Source organism: Centruroides vittatus, unplaced genomic scaffold (assembly GCF_030686945.1).
Source record: "Centruroides vittatus isolate TY-2023 unplaced genomic scaffold, ASM3068694v2 contig_879, whole genome shotgun sequence".
NCBI classification, from domain to species: Eukaryota; Metazoa; Arthropoda; class Arachnida; order Scorpiones; family Buthidae; genus Centruroides; species Centruroides vittatus.
Genome location: NW_027122571.1, coordinates 858,526 through 877,627, shown reverse-complemented (window position 1 = coordinate 877,627; position 19,102 = coordinate 858,526). Strand labels below are relative to the sequence as shown.

The following is a 19,102-nucleotide window of genomic DNA, read 5'->3' as shown; positions in this document are numbered from 1 at the left end:
ACCATTCTGGAATCCATTAAAGCTTTAGCAATAAATTTTCCCAATAACTTAAATTTACTTTTAACTTTTGTTACATGACCAACTTTGGCACTGCGACCCAGGGGAAGAGGAAACAAGCCGCAAAGAGAGTGAATGTAATCTGTAATTTATTTTTTAATTACTAATTAATTCAAAAACATACAATGGTAATTATTGTTTTAATAATTTCATTAAAATTCTATAATATAATATAAAAAATCATCAATACACACTATATAAATTTTTATTAATACCTCTATTCTACAAAGTATTATAATCATCATTAATATATGCAGATCTTTGTAATACGCTGTGAAAAACCTTAGTCTATGTTAAATTTTCAAAAACATTAATTATAATGAAATGATTTCAACTTACTGATTTGAATTCAAGTGTAAAGATATTACTTTTTGAAAATATTTTACATTAAATTTCTAATTAGCATTTATTAAAATGTTGATTAAAAAGATTCAGAAACTATTTACATAAGATGCAGAGAAGGACTTCAAAAAATTTACATAAAATGTGCTAAAATTGAAATATTTTAATCTGAGAAATGCACTTACAAATTAAAAATTACTCACGGTTTTGAAGAGTATTATGTATTAGTAGTGAAGAAAATTATAAATATATATTTTTAGTTTACAAATTAGTAAGACAAATTAATATTTATCTGAATAAGATCATTGTTTGTGGAAAACAAAAATAGATATTTTCCCCACAAATATAATACAGCAGAACTCCAATTATCTGAGGTATTGTAGACTGATGCTACTCTGGATAATCAAAACCTTAGTTAAAATGAATGACCATGGCCTTTTTGGAATACAAATTATGAATATAAAAGACTTACCTAAGTTAAATGATAAAAAGTAACAGAAAAAGCAATTTTTTAATACATTTTATTGTTTTAAAAATGTCTTATGAATTACAGTGTAAGAAAAATAATGTATTCACTTACAGGATAGCCTTGGATAATGCAGAACATTGGTTAATCGGGGCTCGGATAACTGAGGTTTTGCTGTAATAATTATTTCTCAATGTCTAATTCACACCAATAAAGACTTTTAATGAAAGATCAACCCTACATAATTTAACTATTAAATATTTTTAATTATTTTAATGTCATTAAAATAAGAACATTCTCATTACTCCAGATTAAGTAGAAAATATTTCCTTGAACTATTGTAACTAAGACTTCTAATAAATTTTTTTCCTACATTGAAAATAGCTACATTTAAGACAAAGGATTTAAATAAAATCTAAAATCAAAATAAAAATTAATAAATTACAATAAATTTTCATAACTTTCTAAAGTACAGTAAAATCTCTATATAATAAATTCTTGGGAGTAAGAGACTTTGTATTAAATGTAAATTTCCCCGTATCTATCATAAAATTCCTAAAAATGGAAATTGAATTGCCTCCTCACCATCTTTCATCCTGTACTCCAGTAGTTTTAATTTACACAAAATTATATTAAGGAAACTAAGCTGCACTGTAATTCAGCATCCATTCATTCCAATTAGAACATGCCCTTTGAGGCATTTATGAAGTGGAAATCATCCATTTATTTGTTCTTAGCAGCTTTTGCTTCAAGGTATCTTTCAGTGTCCTCAAGTTGTTCTTGTAATGCACTGGATGAATGTTCCAAGCTTTCTGAATGAAAAATTTCTTTACACTTTTTAATGAAAAAGCTAGAAAATGACAATTTCTGTTCTTGTTCAAGGCTGCCAGAATGTCAAAATCTTCATTTTATAGGACGACCTAGGTTTTTTAAGCAGTGAAAAATGGATAAAAACTTTCGTCTTATATACGAGTAAATATAGTATATATGATCTTTTGATCTAAGAACTAAAAGATAGTGTTGCTCAGAAAAACTTCCAATTTAATAGTAGTAAGAATGATGTGGAAATGGCATGCAGCACTGTTCAAAAATAAAAGAATATTTGTATTTTCTTTTTGCATTTTCCTATTGAAATTATGCAGCCAATTCATCATTGCAGCTGTCATCAAGGCATATATATTAAATTCATTATTGGTTGAAACTATTTTATTTTGTTAAAATACCTGGGTAATTTGGTTTTCCTATGACTAATAGTTTCTCATTCACTATTTATATTGCAACATAGAAAAAGTATCAATTTTTTGTCCTAAAGAGTGTGTATACAGCACAAAGACCTTCTTGGTCATCTGAAGAAAAAAAAACCATCTTGCCATAATTGAACAAATCATAGGGATCATATCCAAACAATTTGCTCTAGTTTTTCTTTCAAGGCTGTCACAATTTCAGCATCAGTATCTAGCTTTCTCTATGTAACTTTTTAAAAAGAATCTATTTCCAAATTTTTCTAGCCATCCTAATCTTAAAATTTGTCAAACTTTGCTGATGAATGTAAGACAGTGCTTTTTGCTGTGAAATAGGTCTTGACAACAAAATGCTTTTTATTCTCATTGCAACAAACTTATCATCCACTGTTGTTCAGATTTTCACACAGTTGGAATAAAATCTTTTCTTGTTTCTTGACACAGTAATTATACTTTGTTCTCATTAATTTTAAATGGCTTCCTTTTTAGACCAAAAACTGTACACAAACGGTTTACCAATTCTGTATTTTTCACATTGTTTTCATGTTAAATACAGAATCTAAACTATTCAGCATTTTAATCTTTTTGTGAAGTATCAGACAAGTAGGTTTCTTTGACATCACACTATAAATGATATAAAGTTAAACCCAAAAATGTTCCAAAATACAATACTGTACATTGCACTAATTTGTAATTATGAAACATTAATGACTTCTGTACAAAGTACACAAAGTTTTGTAGTCTGCTCATTTTTAAACCATTTTTTATATTAACTCTAAATATGAGATTGGCCAAAACTGTTTTTTGAAATGAAATCAGATGAAAGCAAAGTTGTTTGACTGGTTTGTTTTACAAATTCCCCCACAACTAAAGCAATTTCATATCCAGGTATACAGAAAAAAATATTCAAAGTTTAAGAAGTTAAAGTACAATCTTTTCCTCTGTTTTCAATCAAAAGCACTTTTACAACATATACATCAATGTGAAAGATCACCAAAAAGACAGAGGCCAAAACAATGAGAAACCTTGAAAAAGAACTGAAACACAGCTGTTTTTGAAAAAAGCTCTTTTCTTCTGTTCTTTTATACCCTCATCCATGGTTCCCAGAAAGATCTTTTCTTAATTCTACTTCTGGGGACTTCCCACAATAAGAAAAAAAAAAATCTCTCTTTTGGTTACTTAACCCTTTACATTCAAATTTTTTCTGATCAATTGCATGCACACAATTGATTCTGCCCTTCTATCACAGGTGCATCTTTCCCAAGACCATTTCTCAACTAAGTATAATATTACAGGCAACACATGCACATTTGCATATTTGTTATATTAATATACTAAAAGTGTATAAAAATTTAATTTTCCTTTCCTGATATAATGTCTGAACAATTAACCACACACTAGTAAAGTTTGTCTAGAAAAACCAAACAGATTGACACAGATACAATAAACAATTACAAAATGTGGGTACATATTTATTTACAATATTCAATTGATGACTCCCAAAAGCAAGAAAAACAAAAAAAAAAACCCACATTAATTCCATTAGCAGAAACTTTTGCTCATACTCTTCCTGGAAAAAAGAACTTTAAATAATATAAATTTGACACAACTATAAAATCTTACATTGGGTGCTATTCCATTAAACAGAATATTTTAACATGTAAAACCCTGTATTTCTAGCTGGTAGAAAATTTGCTTAATGAGAATATTTCAATTAAATAGAATGTCCATTATATGGAGATTTTACTGTATTTTAAAAATTATTAAAGTATTGATTTTAATTAGATATTTACCTTTAGTATTATCAACAGTAACACGTTCTCCACGCCACATATCCAAATCTCCACGTTGTAATTCCTTAGATACAAGTGCATAGAATTCAAGTGTTGGTCCCAATCCTGTTCCAACCTAAAACAATTTTTTTGAATTATAATTAACAGATTTGTGATGTAACTATTTTAAAATTTTACTCTCTTGATTAAATTTAGTAAACTTTATTCACATTATTTCAAAAAATATTTTGTATAATGAGTAAGGTATATTTAAAAAAAAAAAAAAAACAAAAACTATCAGAACTCCATAGTAAAATAGTTTTATAAACAAACTATATTTTACAATCTGTTTCTTCTTTTCATTAATTGGTTAATTTACATCAAATTAATCTATATTTCTGGTCTAACAAGAAAGAATTTTATTTTAGATCACTTCAAAAATTTATTTACAAATAGGAAAAAATAAAAATTTTTAAAATTTTGTTGTTCTTATATTATTTCTTCTTATAAAGATTATATTTAAATTTTAAAAACTTAAAAATTAAATTCCAAATTATGTTTTATGCTTTACTTTTATAATCAATTTAGCTAATATGTATGTATTACCTCGCTTTCATACTGTATTTCAAGAAGTGCACGTGAACTTCCTAAATCTTGCATGACTACTTCTGCTTGTTTTAATAAATCATCTCTTGAAACAGTTCTCTGGAAATAAAACATTACCGGGGTTCATGTAAATTTGTAATATTTTAAAATTGCCAACATTGATTTTAGAGTAACAAATTAAATCTGAAATAATTTTTATTACCTTTCTGCGATCTAATCTGGGAGTAACTCTCTCACTGCTATCACTACTACTCAATTCAGGTGTCATATCTAAGAGGCGTTGTAAAGCCCGATCTCTGTCAAATGATGTGACATAAAATAACAAATGTCTTGTCTCAAAGGGAAATAAGAAAGGACTGTTGAAAAGAAAAAAAGTATTTTAAACAATATATTAAAGGAAAAAAAAAATCAATCATAGGAGTGTGAAATAGCTAGAAGCAATATTCTCAAATACTTAGTGTTTTAATATTGATTAAATAAATAAAAATTTAAAAGCAAAATGAATACTTTAAATTTATAATATGAAATTTTGAAGTAGCAATTAATAATTGCTTGTCAATCACTTTAAGTTTACAAGTCAGTTTTATTATGATTTTACATACCATGCAGTAGCTATTTGAGATAGCCACGGAGGAACATTTCCTGTCATTATAGCTAATGGATCCTGAAGTTGACGATTAGCTTTTGCTGTAAGTTTATTATTTAAAAATTCTGACTGCACAACTGCTGGACCCCAAGAACTCATCTATGTATGTATAAAATAGTCTTATTAAAAATATAATTAAAATTTATGGTTTTTAATAATTTATCATAAGTTAAACTGAGTAAATTTTGAATATATTTATCAGTAAAATTTTTTTAAATGAAAACTACCTCATAAAGCATGCCCCAATGTTGACTGAGTGCATGAATAACTCTTAACAATGTTATTACTTCTAAAGATGGATCTTGAATTGTGACATTTTCAGGTAAATTTGGACTAAGAAACTGAGAAAGTGGGGATACGATTTCAGGTACTATTCCTTCTATATTGAAATTTAAAAACAAAAAAAAAAAAAACAAAACACAGGATAAATAAATTTGTAATATTCAATAAATAATTTTTCCTATAAATTTTCCTACCATTCCATAATTCATCTCCCTTCTTTTTTGGAGAAGTTCTTCCACCACTTGATCCTTTATTTCGACGACTAGAATAACCAGAGTTAGGAGTCTGAGTGCGAGAAAAGGCACCGCTTCTATTTTGTCCGGAATCTGATTCATCGACAGGAACAGGACGATACCTAAATCAAAACCACAAATGTGATATTAAATTTAGATCACTACACCTTAAATTTTAAAAAATTTACCATATTGTGTGTGTCTGAACCCATATATTGGTGTAACCCATAGGATTCTCAGAATCTGTATCTGTTTCTTGACCATCTGAACTCTGGCCTTCAGGACAACTATACTGTCTTATAGCTTGATAAACAGTCATGTTATATGGAAGAATATTTTCTCCAATTAAAAACTGCAATTTGTGACGTCCTTGTCCTTGATTTATCATCATCGCAGCCTAAGTTACAAATTAAAATATTACCAATTATTATTTCATTAAAAAGATTATTTTAGCATTGGATGGAATTTTATAAAATGATTACCATTGTGTCATCTATATCTTCATCAGAATTATCATCATCACTACCTTCATCGTCATCATCCTAAAAGTTAATATTTTTAACATGAAATGATGAAGAAAAGAAAAGTAAAGAAAACAGTAGATTACAAATATTTCTTACCCTAATGCGACTGTATCCTCTAATTACTAGATATCTTTCTATAGCTTGTACCAGAGCCAAGGGATCAATTTTAACAGGACCACCTCTCCATTGGCGAAGATTAGTACAAGCTGGATGACGTTGTAAATTACACTGGAAATATGATTGAGATAAATGTTTAGTTGTTTCGTCAACCTGTTTGTCAAATATTTAAATGACCGAAAATTAGACATTGTAATATTAATATTTCTCATTACCACAGCCATATCAGTACATCTGCTACTGAATTTTAGAATGTATTTAAGTCTGTGGTTTATAAAACTAATATAAGCAAAACTACATTATACAAGAAACATGCCAAAGTGAAACTAAAGATGAAAGGATTAAATATCTTTTACAATGACATGATCAAAACAGTAGTCCTCTATAAAATCCAATTTATGATAATTAGACAAGCATTAAAAAAATAATGTAGATTCAAGCTTGTAATTAATAAATAAGGTGGTGTAGTGAAGAAATCAAACATTGCCTCTTATCTACAGATTAGAAACAAAAATTGGAAATAATTTATTTTTGAAACAAATCAAAACTCTTATTGTGAAAAATTTAAAAACTTTTCCCCCCAAAAATTCTAGTATTTTCCCACCTTCTCTAACAGTTTTTGCAAATGCATTGAATTTAACAGATATTTTATATAAATATGAGAGTCATTAATCTGAATTAAAAGTAACAGGCAAATGCAATTCATAACATTAAAGTTAACAAGAATGATATCATTGCCTAATTGAAGAGAGGTACATTTAACTTTAGATCAGTACCTTTAAAAATAAAGAATTTTGAAAACAATACCACAGAGTAAGTATTCATTTTCTGGCATGCTTGATTCCAAAGCCTTGTCTTATTAAAGGTTTTACTGGATAACTGAGATCATGTCACAACAACCAATGATAAATCCTGGACTACTAATTATATGCCTTCTATCTCTCTGGACTGATGAAAACTTAAGTGTTTGAACTGGTGTTTATATTTGATATTAACATTTGCATCTCTTCCAGAAGCCTTGGACAGAATTAGGAGTGTTAGATGTAAATAAAATAAGCTAAAAATTGTACAAAACAAAATAATTGCTAACGTCTACAATGTAAATAATTTCAATGAACACATGCTACGTGCAACGCTGTGGCCATTCAATAACCAAGTCTGGTGGTCATAGGAAAGCTATTAGAGTTCTCCTTTTACTCAGGTCTTAAAATTCCTAACATTTTCCAGTAAAATTTTACTATTTTAGTATTATAAATTAACAAGTAACAAATTTATAAGTGAAAAACAAATTATATTACATAAAACCTAACTTCTAAAATAATTTGAAATGTTATTTTAAGAAGCTTAAATTTTGGTGGAGAAATCACACAACACCTCAGTTAGATGTGATTTCCCCACCATCTACGAATTCTTCCTCGTTTAAGAATAATTAATATAAACAAAATGAACATCAATCAACTAATTACATATGATAAATTTTTTACTAAAGTATCCAATAAAGTGAAAACTGTATGAAGTAAAATGAATTTATGTAGTGTTAATCACTATAGTATTTAGAATTAAATACAATCATGCAAAAATATTAATTTTTAGTGATATTTGTGGCAAAGAAACCAAAAATTTTATTGTTCTTTAACGTTGTGTTTTTTGTTTTATTCACTCTCGTACACCCTTGTTGAACCTTTCTCAGGTATTGCTTAACTTTCAGAAAACAAATATTTTTGGCCTTATCCGAGGTCTGCTTCAGGTTAAATGAAAAAGACTGGATTACAATCCTAGAACGATTTTCAAAACAATTTCAAATCTTGAGTTTTAAAATAAATTCAAACATATGTGCATGTGATTGCAGGGTCGGCACCTCCTTGGCACCTTGTCAGGACTGACACCACTGTGTCTACTGGACATGGCAATCTCGATAGCCATTGTGTTATTTATCATGTGATCGGTTGCGTTCGCAGGCTTCTGGACTTGGAATGGAGGCAGATGGAAACAACCAGAAAAAGTACACTCCACAAATTAACATTTAACAAAAATACCTATTTATTGATAGATATGATTTACAAGTTCTACGAGATATTGTTTACAAGTTTATGATCATTTCAGAAGCTTAGCACAACGGCTAAGAAGTATTTTAGATGCTTAGCACAATTGCTAAAGGGCGAGAGATATAGAGAGATAAACCTAACATGACTGACAGAGAAAGAGCTCATAGTAAGTTCACAAGATGATAAATATCTTAAAACACTCATGAGTCCTAGTCGTATCGCTGCACAAATCGAGGAAAGGTCGGCAACTCAGTTCGGAGGGTAACTCTTTTTACTCAGCTTCTTGAGCGGCGGCTAAAATGGCGGTTTGGAACACACACACACACACACACTTAGGGAAAAGGGTTGATGACTGCTCTGGCTTGTCATCATCCCCTCCTTTTTATTAGGGGGCTCCTCCTGGGTTTTTTCCATGACTTCATTACGAGATTTAGTACATTGGGGCCAATAGTCAAATTTTCACTTGTTGATTCCGGGTGACACATTCAATGTGTCATCTTCAACAAGGAAATAAGTCTGTAGGAAATAGTTTAATTATCTTTGACAATTTTAGCAAAAACAACTTTAACGAAAAACTAAATCAAACAAAAATTTCTTCACAAAATTTGGCTCTCACACGCGTATTATGGAGCATTGGCGATTTCTTGCTCATTGCATATGTAACACCAGATGTATGAAAGTGCATTGCCATCTTTAGAGTTTATACATATCCCTGTCCAGCCGGTCCTGTATATTTCAAGAGCTTCAAGGACCCTGATGTGGTCAGTGTGAAAGGCTCTTTTTATCAGTCTGGCATTGGATAGGGCTGGCCAGACAGGGAGATGTATAAACTCTAAAGATGGCAATGCACTTTCATTACTCATTCTTACTCATTGCATATGTAGTACCAGGCATATGCCTGGCGCTACATATGCAATGAGTAAGAAATCACAGACTCTCCATAACAAGTGCATATGTTCGATTTTATTTTAAAACTCAATGTTTGAAACTGTTTTGAAAATTGTTCTAAGATTGGAATCCAGTTTTTTTTCATTTAACCTGAAGCAGACCTCGGGTGAGGCCGAAAATGTTTGTTTTCCAAAAGTTAAGCAGTACCGGAGATAAAGGTTCAACGAGGGTATATGAGTGTGTTCATAAAAACCAGTAAATCAAGTTAGAAGATATTGTGATTTTTTTATTCAATTCTTGAAGTCTAATACAGATCTTTCAGTAGAAAAAGAAATTTAAATTTTATGAGCATTTATTTATTGTGACATCATGCCAAGCATGCTCACCACCCGAAATTAGTAGTGGCTTGCCCCTGTACATTATACTTTTCCTTTAACAATACAGTTGTGCTGGGGCCATATTCTGGTCACTTATCTCTTGTCTCTTCTTTCACTGACGAATGATGTCAAAGCAAGAGACGAAATTTGTCTCTCATACACATTGGCGATTCTGGTCGTTCATAACAATCTCATCTTTGTCGTTGATGTCATGATTCTATTCGGTTGATTATACATGTTTGGGTTATCTGCGCGCACAACAAGGTATAAAATTTTAACCAATGAAATTGTAAAATTTTCAAAAATACAGAGTACATAATCATAGATCATGTGGCAAGGAAAGCACATGTTCAAATAAATCACGTAATTTCGACAAAGTTATGTTTTTTGTTTTATAATGTTTTTACAGATTGTAATGTCAATTTCTCTCTTAACAAATAAAAATTTTAATAACCTAAGTTAGAAAAGCATGTGTGCTTAGATATTTTTTGAAATAATACCATCTAATTTCTCCTTAACTATCTAAGTAAGATTAACATCATATTCAATAGTTCAGTAATTGATGAAGGATAATTAAAAAAAAAAAAAAAAGGAATCAGTGTAGGTACTGGAAAAAAAACCAGAAGAGTTTTCTCTCTCAAAATATTTTTTGCCGAGATAGAGAACGTTCTCTAATACGATTGTACAGCGCAAATAGCATCTAGTCGTCCATATTAGATATAACAAAATTGAGGTGAAAGACGAAAGACAACTATCCGCTCGTCTATGATAAACAAGAGAAGCAATAAGAGAAAAAGTTATCCAGAATCGAGTTTAGAGAGACACGATGATCTCTCGAGACATAAACAAATAATTAGCCAACCAGCGACTGGCTTGTGAAAGACGAGAGATGATGACCAGAATAGGGCCCCTGATCATCTATCTAACATCTTTCAGAAGAAAATTTTTGAACTGAAATAACATGACTTCCAGCTTGCATCAAAAGTCTGTATACAAGGTCTGTTCCAAAAATAACCAAACTTTTTGAATTGGGCAGAAACAGTGTCCTAGTGTCGTGAAGTTGACAATACTGTTTATGGTAACCTACTAATTATGCAGCTTTTTCGGATTGTTGATACCTCGTTTTGTTTCTGTGTTATTGATTTTTGAGTGAAAGTTATTTCAGTGTTAGTGGCAATTTTTGCAATGTGCGATTTACGGGAGCAACGATGCAATGTGAAGTTTTTGTGTGGAACTGGGAAAAGCTTTTACGGAAACATTTCAAATTTTGAATCAAGATTGCTCTAGATATGCAGTGTTAAGAATGGTTTACCTGATTCAAAAGTGGTTGCCAATTAGATGAAGATTACCCTCAACCGACGACACTCATGTTCAGAAAATTAGAGTTGTACACTTTGAATTTTTGCGTCAAGGCCAAACAGTCAACTGTCAGTACTATGCAGATGTTCTGAAACAATTGTGTGTAAAAATTTGCAAAAAAGAGACCAGAGTTATGGTGAGACAACTCATGGTTCCTTCACCATGACAACAGTGCCTGCTCACTGAGCCTTGTCAATTTTCCAGTTTTCAGTGCCAAAAATCAAATGACTGTCCTCTCCAGCCTCCCTTCTCACTAGATCTGGATCCTTGCAATTTTTTCTTGTTTCCAAAATTAAAATCAGTGCTGAGGATGCCGTTTTGACACAATTGATGACATTAAAACAAATTTGTCACAAGCATTGAAATACAGTCCGAAACAAGCTTACCAGGACTGCTTTGCAAAGTGGAAACACTGCTGGGATAAGTGTGAATAGGGGAGGGGAACACTTTGAAGGGAACAAGGACCAATAATCTAACTCGAAGAATAAAATTTAAAAAAAAATTTGGTTATTTTTTAACAATCTCATATAGTTAATTGAGGCCTCCTGCTCCTAAGATTTCCATATCTGGTCTCGTCTTTCATCATCTAACTCTGTTCTCAAAGTTAAGGAGACAGGCAGACAATGGATGAATGACAATAAGAATTTATAGGTCTACAGTTTTTTCAAATTGCCTCCAAATAATTATTTCCTGAAGCATGAAACTCATAAAAAAAAATGCAATTAATAATCTTCAGTTATATAGTCTTCAAATATCAATGGAGATTTATAAATAAAAAAAAATTATTAAATATGATATAAATTAAAATTATTTTTGTCAAAGTGCAATACATCTAACCAGTATCACTGCATTATATTATGCTATGTATGCACATTAACAGATCATATAATATGGAAATATTGTAGACTTTATGTATGGAGCCTTGTAAACTGTACTCCATCACCTCTTTATGTTCACATTATGAAAGAAATTTTAAAACTACCAAAAGATAGGTCAGGAATGCCTGTATATGAAAGTACTATTTCTTATTAACTTAAGTTTCCTATAGTACTTTAGTACTATAAGAAACTAAATATTTATTCTAAAACTAATTTTTTTAATTTTTATAGTTTTTGTAGAAACAATTTATTGGGCAATTTTCAAATTGCAAACTTATAAATTCACATTGTCATCCATCTGCCCATCCTCAATCTTGAGAATGGAGTCAAATAGACGAAAATTGAGACCAGATATGAAAAACTTAGGAACCAAAGGCCCTGATTAACAATATAGAAACATATGGTCTAAACCAGAAGTCACATGATTTTTTAAATTAATGTATGATTAAAAATTGCAGTCCAGCAATGTGATGATTTTACAATAAATAATTATTCATTTGTTACATTCTCTGCATTAGAGTCAGACTAAAATAATTTGCATTGCTTTTACCAAATTTTTTTAAAACAAAGTTAGTAATATCTGATGATCAATTATATTTTTATTTAATCTGTAAAATTTCATACTGTTTTGAATAAGGTGCCGAAATACAAAAGTTTTTTTTACATGTTAAAATAATGTAAATAAATAGTATTAAATACTACACTAAGACTCAAAATAATACACCAATTATTAAAATCAATTTTTGTACCTAAAATCATTAAATATTGTATGGTAATAATGTTTTAAGTAAAACAAAACAATTTTTTTAGATACATTTCGAAAGAGTGCCATGTTATGTGAATCTGTGCTATATGAAACAAAAAACTAATGCAAAACATAGGGTTATGTTCCATTAGTTAACAAAAGTATATTATTCTTTTCAGGTAGTAAGATAAAAATAAGATAAGTAGTAAGATGTTTATTTCCAATCAATAATTAACCAACAAGCAATTAAAAGTACTGTTAACCACTCAGCAGTGAGCAACGAATATATTCGTCAAGGGCGATCGTGTGGCAGTGGTAAGGGATGTATATATTCGCTGAATTCTTTGGGAGGGGGTATCGCCAAAAACTATTGCAAAAAGAAAAAGAATTCACATAAAAAAATGGATTATGTAATAATAAAAAAAGATTTTTCTTTACTAGACATAACTGTTTACAAAATATTTTTCTGAAATGGTAATAAGAAAAAACACGTGAAAAAATACTTAAAAAATTTCCCACATTTCTTCTCCACAACTAAGTCGTAGTGCCACATCTGACAGTTCCATTGTTGAAAGGTTAATATCAATTTTAATTCAATGAGGGCATTTTATTTTTACAAAGCAATGTTGTCATCTCAGCTTTTTTGATGTCTTGATCAGAAATATCTTCACTTTTTGTTTTTATCATAATTTTATATGGATGATGAAATAAAAATATATTATTAATTGATAATTTGTTCTAGTAGTTTGAGTTTGTTCAGTCAAGTACCAAGTGATTTTTTTTCCTGAATTTGTGCTCAAATACTGAATTGTTCCAGTTGAGAAAGTTTGAGTACTTAAATACCACTGTCATTTCATTTGTCATTTTTATAAATGATTACTTACCTACAGTTGAAAAAAGCTTAACACCACTTACCTAAAAATGTTTAAATAAACTTTACTAAATACAAAGATTAATCCATAAAAAGAGAACACAGTGACAGTCTGAAAGCAATGACAACACACAGTTAAGAAAGTTAGGACAAGGAAGAAAAAAATTGCATTCTCAGTTTTCATTAAAATACACCTGACAAAAGGCACAAAGACAATTTGAAAATTTCAATATTCTAAAATCCATGGGCAAATCTGAGATAACATGTGCTTTACTTGAAAAAAAAAATTGAACAAAATTTACACTTAAAAATTGCAAAATTTTGTATGGAAAATTTCCAAAACTGTTAAGAGTGAAACTGGAATTCATGTTGTATGGTGATATTCCCAATTTTCAGTGTTAGAGCAAAACTGTGTTGTATGGTGATACCTGTACTTCAAATTGAAAGTCACATCTATACAAAGATAATAAAGTGGAACCTGGTTAATTCAAATTTGCCCAGGAAAAAAAATCAGACTGAGTTAAAAGTTTCAAATTATGGAGGTTTGGCTAAAGATCAAGGTTTTGTGCATTGATTAATTGGTGACCCATAATAAATTATCCATACTATATTTCCATAGGTCTTATTATGACACAACCATTCTACAATGTAAACCACTGTGAGAAACTCAACATTTAACTTAACTGAATGGTTAAATAAGTTGCTGAGAAATGTTTTCCTAAATGTTTGAGCCAGTCACCCCCAAGTGTTTAGTAAGGATTTTGTTTTAATTGCAATACTTCATGTCTAGAATTGATCAGTTTTTTTATTTATCATCATAAACATATCATTATTTATGATTTTAAATTTTTAAAATGTTGCTGCAAAGATTAAAATTTTTACACACATTTATTTATAATGTCAGCCAGTCAGAAGAAATAAAACTTGTTCAAATGGCAGTTACAGTATCTAGGTTACACATGTTACCTAGAAGCCACCATCCCCCCCACCCATAATCATATAACAATGTTTATTTTTAATTATACAGTGCTACCTGTATAACTGTACCTGTGGTTTGTAGAAAGTTTCAGATTAGTTTATTCAATAGACTAACATTAAAAATTTTATTTCACATAAAACTAAAACAAATTCCAGAGAGTTTATGAAAATACCGTATCAAAATCCCATTTGAGTTAACCAGTTTGACAAATTCAAGTTAATCCATTTGATTTAACTTGTAAATCCCTATGATAAATGGTCAAGGAAAGAAAATGACTGAGTATGTGAAACTTCAAGTTGTCCTGGTTTCAGTTAATCATATTCCACTGTATGTTATATCTCAAATTTAAATATAGATGAGATGTCAATCTCAATAAAAATAGTATATTTTCAATTATTTTATTTATAAGAACAGAAATTTAAAAGATTACTTTGTACATTTTTTTTCTACATCATTCTATACTGAAGTTATTTTCATTTAACTCACTAATTATATTTATTAATTTAACTTTTTCTAAATCATTATATTATTAATTTGACAAAATTTTGTCAATTGATGGGTAAAATTTATATTAAAAATATTACAAATAAATTGGACTGAATTTTACATATTTTTAAATGTTAATTGAATTGTAATAATCAAAAAATAACCAAATATTTGATATAATATAAGAAAGAGAAATTAAACAGTTTTTTTTTACTTTATATATTCAGTATTAAAATAAATTTTCAATTTCAATAAAAGCTAGTAAAAAGTTAATAAAATTTAAGAAATTATCATTTTAATCTATATCAATAAATTTCAGTATTTTATATATTAATAATTTGTTACAGATAAGTAATAGTAATAAAAGATTTTTCTTAAGATCAAAAACAATATACAAGAAAATCTTAGGAAATTAATTAATCCAGCCATTAATGTGCATTAAGTGAAATCATGCTAATTCAATATAATAAACAATAGGAATAATTAGTTATATATATATATATAAAATTTAGGTATATTGATGAATAAGTTATAATAGGATATATCCATTAAAATTAATAATAAATAATTGTGTAAATATTTATTTCATGCATAAATATACTTTATTTAAATATTTAAAAAAGTAGTAGCTAAATAATGTTTGAATAGTGCTAACCTTTTTTTTTTCATTTCCTCATACAATTTGGCATCATCCATAAATTATGCAACACTATTTTTTACACTTTTCAACTACCACCCACCTGTACACTCCATAAAACTCTCTCACATTCCCACCCCAAAATTACATAACACAATCCTTGATCAACTCTTAACTGTACTATGAAATAATAAACAACACAGCATGTTGCTCTTTGGCAAAAAGTTACCAATAACTAAATCTCTACATAGTTAGCAAACACCACCAGTCAATTTAAATACCCTAGCATTACATAATATTTTTGAAAATACTCTTATTCTCTTGTAATGCATCATAATGAATTTAAACATCTGTTTATTTAATTATTATTAGATTAGTATTTCGGTCAAAATTACATCACGAATTTAAACTTTCGTTATTTGATTATTATTAGAATAGTATTTTGGTCAAAATTACATCACGAATTTAAACTTTCGTTATTTAATTATTATTGGAATAGTATTTTGGAGGATAAAGGGTATTTCTTATTACCTATTCCTGTTATTTTGGCAACCAACCAACTTTGCTTTCCCCTCTATCTTGGCTGGATTACTCCATCTCGGACAGTCTTTTGGCCACCAGGCATCTTTTCTCACACAATACACTGTACACTACCCTCTCATGGTTAATTGATTACACTTTCCACATATTCTGTTATCTCTTTTGTTCTCCATGGAGAACAAGGCTCTATCTGAATTTTTGGAAAAGGCATATCGCATCGCCAATGAAGTTAAGGGCTTTTGCGCTGAGAAGAAGGGGAAAAGATCGTGCTCCACTCAGAATAAAAACTTTATAAATGATCAGATCCAGAAGTTAATAGACCTTGCAGCCGGCACCATAGGGGATTGCTGTAAACCCAATGCAAACCCTGTTTGCTCTGGGAAAAACCAACAGCTTGTTCTGTCTGGGACCCCTGACCCCTCATTGGGGAGAGGGACACCAGTCAAGAAAAACAATAAAATTCTGAATGCTGAAGCCACTACTCCGATGCCCATCTTGCACCCTCCCACCACTTGTTTCATAACTAAAACAGAGATTGAGGGTTTTACCGGCAAACTTAATAAACTTCTCTACGAAGACCTCCCTGCTATCATGGGAAAAGTGAAGGACAGTGCTTCTAGCCATAGCCCACGGTCTTCTACCACCAATGATGACAAACAGCAAAGTGCCAGCGACGTCAAACATCTAAACATCCAACTCAACGAAATCAACAATAAATTGGACAGGATCACAGTGACCAATAAAAAAATACGTGACAACATAGACTATCTTGTTGATCGAATGGATCTTGAGGCACCATTATCTCAGATGGAAAGCCTCTCCGGTAAATTGGGGAAGCTCCTGGAAGAAGGCCCCATTCAAGAAATACTGGAAAATCAACTTAGCACGAAGGCTAAAATTGAACAGATCTGCACACAAGGCCCCTGTGTGAACAGCGTCGACAGATCCTACAGCACAGCGCTTAAATCAGGAAAAATAGTTGAATCCTCTGGTAACACTAAAAGACCAAAAACCGGTACGGAGGTCCTTCTTCTGTACAACAAAGGAGAGGAAGCGAGCTGTAATAAGCTCAGGAGACTCCTTTTTGAGAAGATCAAACCATCTAGGCTCCGGATTGGAGTTGACAGAGTCCGCAACATCGGAGGTGGGGGAATTGCAATCGAGATAAGAAACACTAGCGATGCCGACCGACTTGTGAAACATATCTCCAAGGAAATTCCACAAATAACTATTAAAAGGCCAAAGAAGCGTTTGCCTTACGTGGCTTTTTATTCAGTTCCTGTTCAAGTGACCCGGGAGGAGCTACCTTTACTTGTCTATCGGCAGAACGACTTCCTGAGCGAAACATATTCTGAAGACGAGTTCAACGAGGCCTTCAGAGTCAAATTTACTATGGGCAAGAAGGGGAAAGACTTTACCAACTGGGCTGTGCAGGTCTCGCCCAACCTGCGGAAAAGGCTTCTGATTCTGGGGAAGATCTCTGTGGAATGGTCCAAATGCAGGGTCTCGGACTTCTGTCCGGTCCTGCAGTGCTACAGGTGCTGTAGATTTGGCCATTCGACTAAGTCCTGTAGCCAGACAGTGCCAACATGTAGTCACTGCTCTGGCGAACACTCCTACAAAGACTGCAAACATAAGGACAAGCCAGCTAAATGCTGTAATTGCACCCATGAGAAAGCAGCTAACTCTGAACACAACGCACGTGACAGCACATGTCAGGTTTATACTCATATCAAAAACAACGTAATTAATAGTACTGAATATGGACCAACGCAGTAATAAAAGTATTCGTCTTCTGCAATACAACACCGGAAGAAGTATTGCTGCCACCTCAATCTTAAGCTCCAAGATCAATGACTGCGACTTCATCTTCTGCCAGGAGCCCTACTGTGTGCGTAACCGCCCGGCTTGTCTTCCAACCACTTGCACCATCCTTAGTGGTACCTCAGAGTATCCCTGGGCGGCCTCTATCGCCCCCAATGACAACTTGTCCCTTCTGCACCACAGCAACATTAGCTCTCAGTGCATCTGCTGCTCTGAGATCATTGTCAACGACAACAGGCTCATCCTAATCAACTACTGTCCGATGAATAATGACATCGACGATTATCTGTCTTCACTACAAAACTGCATGGACACCTTCAACAATGCCTTCTACATTCTTGCAGGAGACACTAACGCTCACTCCCCCACCTGGGGAGGCGACAACCTAGACCATCGTGGCCGAAGATGGGAAGACTTCTTTGCCCGCAATGGGCTTCTTGTTGTTAACAATCCAAACTCCCCTCCCACCTTCGTCTCCAGCCAGGGACATAGCTGGATAGATGTTACGGCATGTTCCCTGGGCTGTTATTCCACTATTTCTGACTGGAAGGTTCTCAACGACTCCATAGATGATCATGCTGTTATTACCTTCAATATTAACACCACCACCAATGACAACATAAGGCACCCACGCCTTAAATACAATCTTAGGCATGCGGATTGGGACAATCTCAGGACCTACCTCCATAATAACTTGATTGACTGTGTACATCCTGACCCTCAGATTACTCGTGAGCGCATAGAGGGTAATATTAACGCGTTCAGCCCTTAGCCCGAGATATCTCGGGCAAGTTGTATAGCGTTACAAAAAATGGGGTCCTTTAGGACCCCTAAAAAAAATTTTTTTTTTTTTTGATTTTTCGGATGTTTTCTGTCTCCAAATTTTTTGAAAAATTTTTACCCGCGCGAAAAAATTTTATTGCGAGTTTAATTAACCTTTAATGACACGCAATTAACGCTTAATGGTTTTTTTATGGGATTTTTTTATAAAACTTTATTCATCTTTCTAAAGTTCTAGTGCGTCGATTTTACTTCGGTAAAGTTATTTAAAGCTATTTTCTGATGTCAAAAACAGCATCCAATAGTTTTTTAATTTTTTTAATTAATAGATTTTATTATATATACGTTTAATTAAGTCGGGGGGGTCGGAAATTTCAATTAAAATCGTAATTTTAAAAAAATATTTA

General features: G+C 31.4%; 1 protein-coding gene across 2 annotated transcripts in view; it reads right to left on the bottom strand.

The window, feature by feature from the left end:
* The window catches only part of ctrip (E3 ubiquitin-protein ligase ctrip), a 181,710-nt gene that overhangs the window by 12,157 nt on the left and 150,451 nt on the right, over positions 1-19,102 (bottom strand). The window contains exons 26-36 of one of the 2 annotated variants that reach the window (XM_067279913.1): positions 6,266-6,439; positions 6,128-6,187; positions 5,834-6,042; positions 5,607-5,767; positions 5,358-5,509; positions 5,087-5,229; positions 4,687-4,840; positions 4,485-4,583; positions 3,900-4,014; positions 980-1,039; positions 3-139 (exon numbers count right to left, since the gene is read on the bottom strand). In XM_067279913.1, coding sequence (XP_067136014.1) covers positions 3-139; positions 980-1,039; positions 3,900-4,014; positions 4,485-4,583; positions 4,687-4,840; positions 5,087-5,229; positions 5,358-5,509; positions 5,607-5,767; positions 5,834-6,042; positions 6,128-6,187; positions 6,266-6,439 — 1,464 coding nt within the window. The remainder of the gene's footprint in view (positions 1-2; positions 140-979; positions 1,040-3,899; positions 4,015-4,484; positions 4,584-4,686; positions 4,841-5,086; positions 5,230-5,357; positions 5,510-5,606; positions 5,768-5,833; positions 6,043-6,127; positions 6,188-6,265; positions 6,440-19,102) is intronic. The other variant, XM_067279914.1, reaches the window with a different exon arrangement.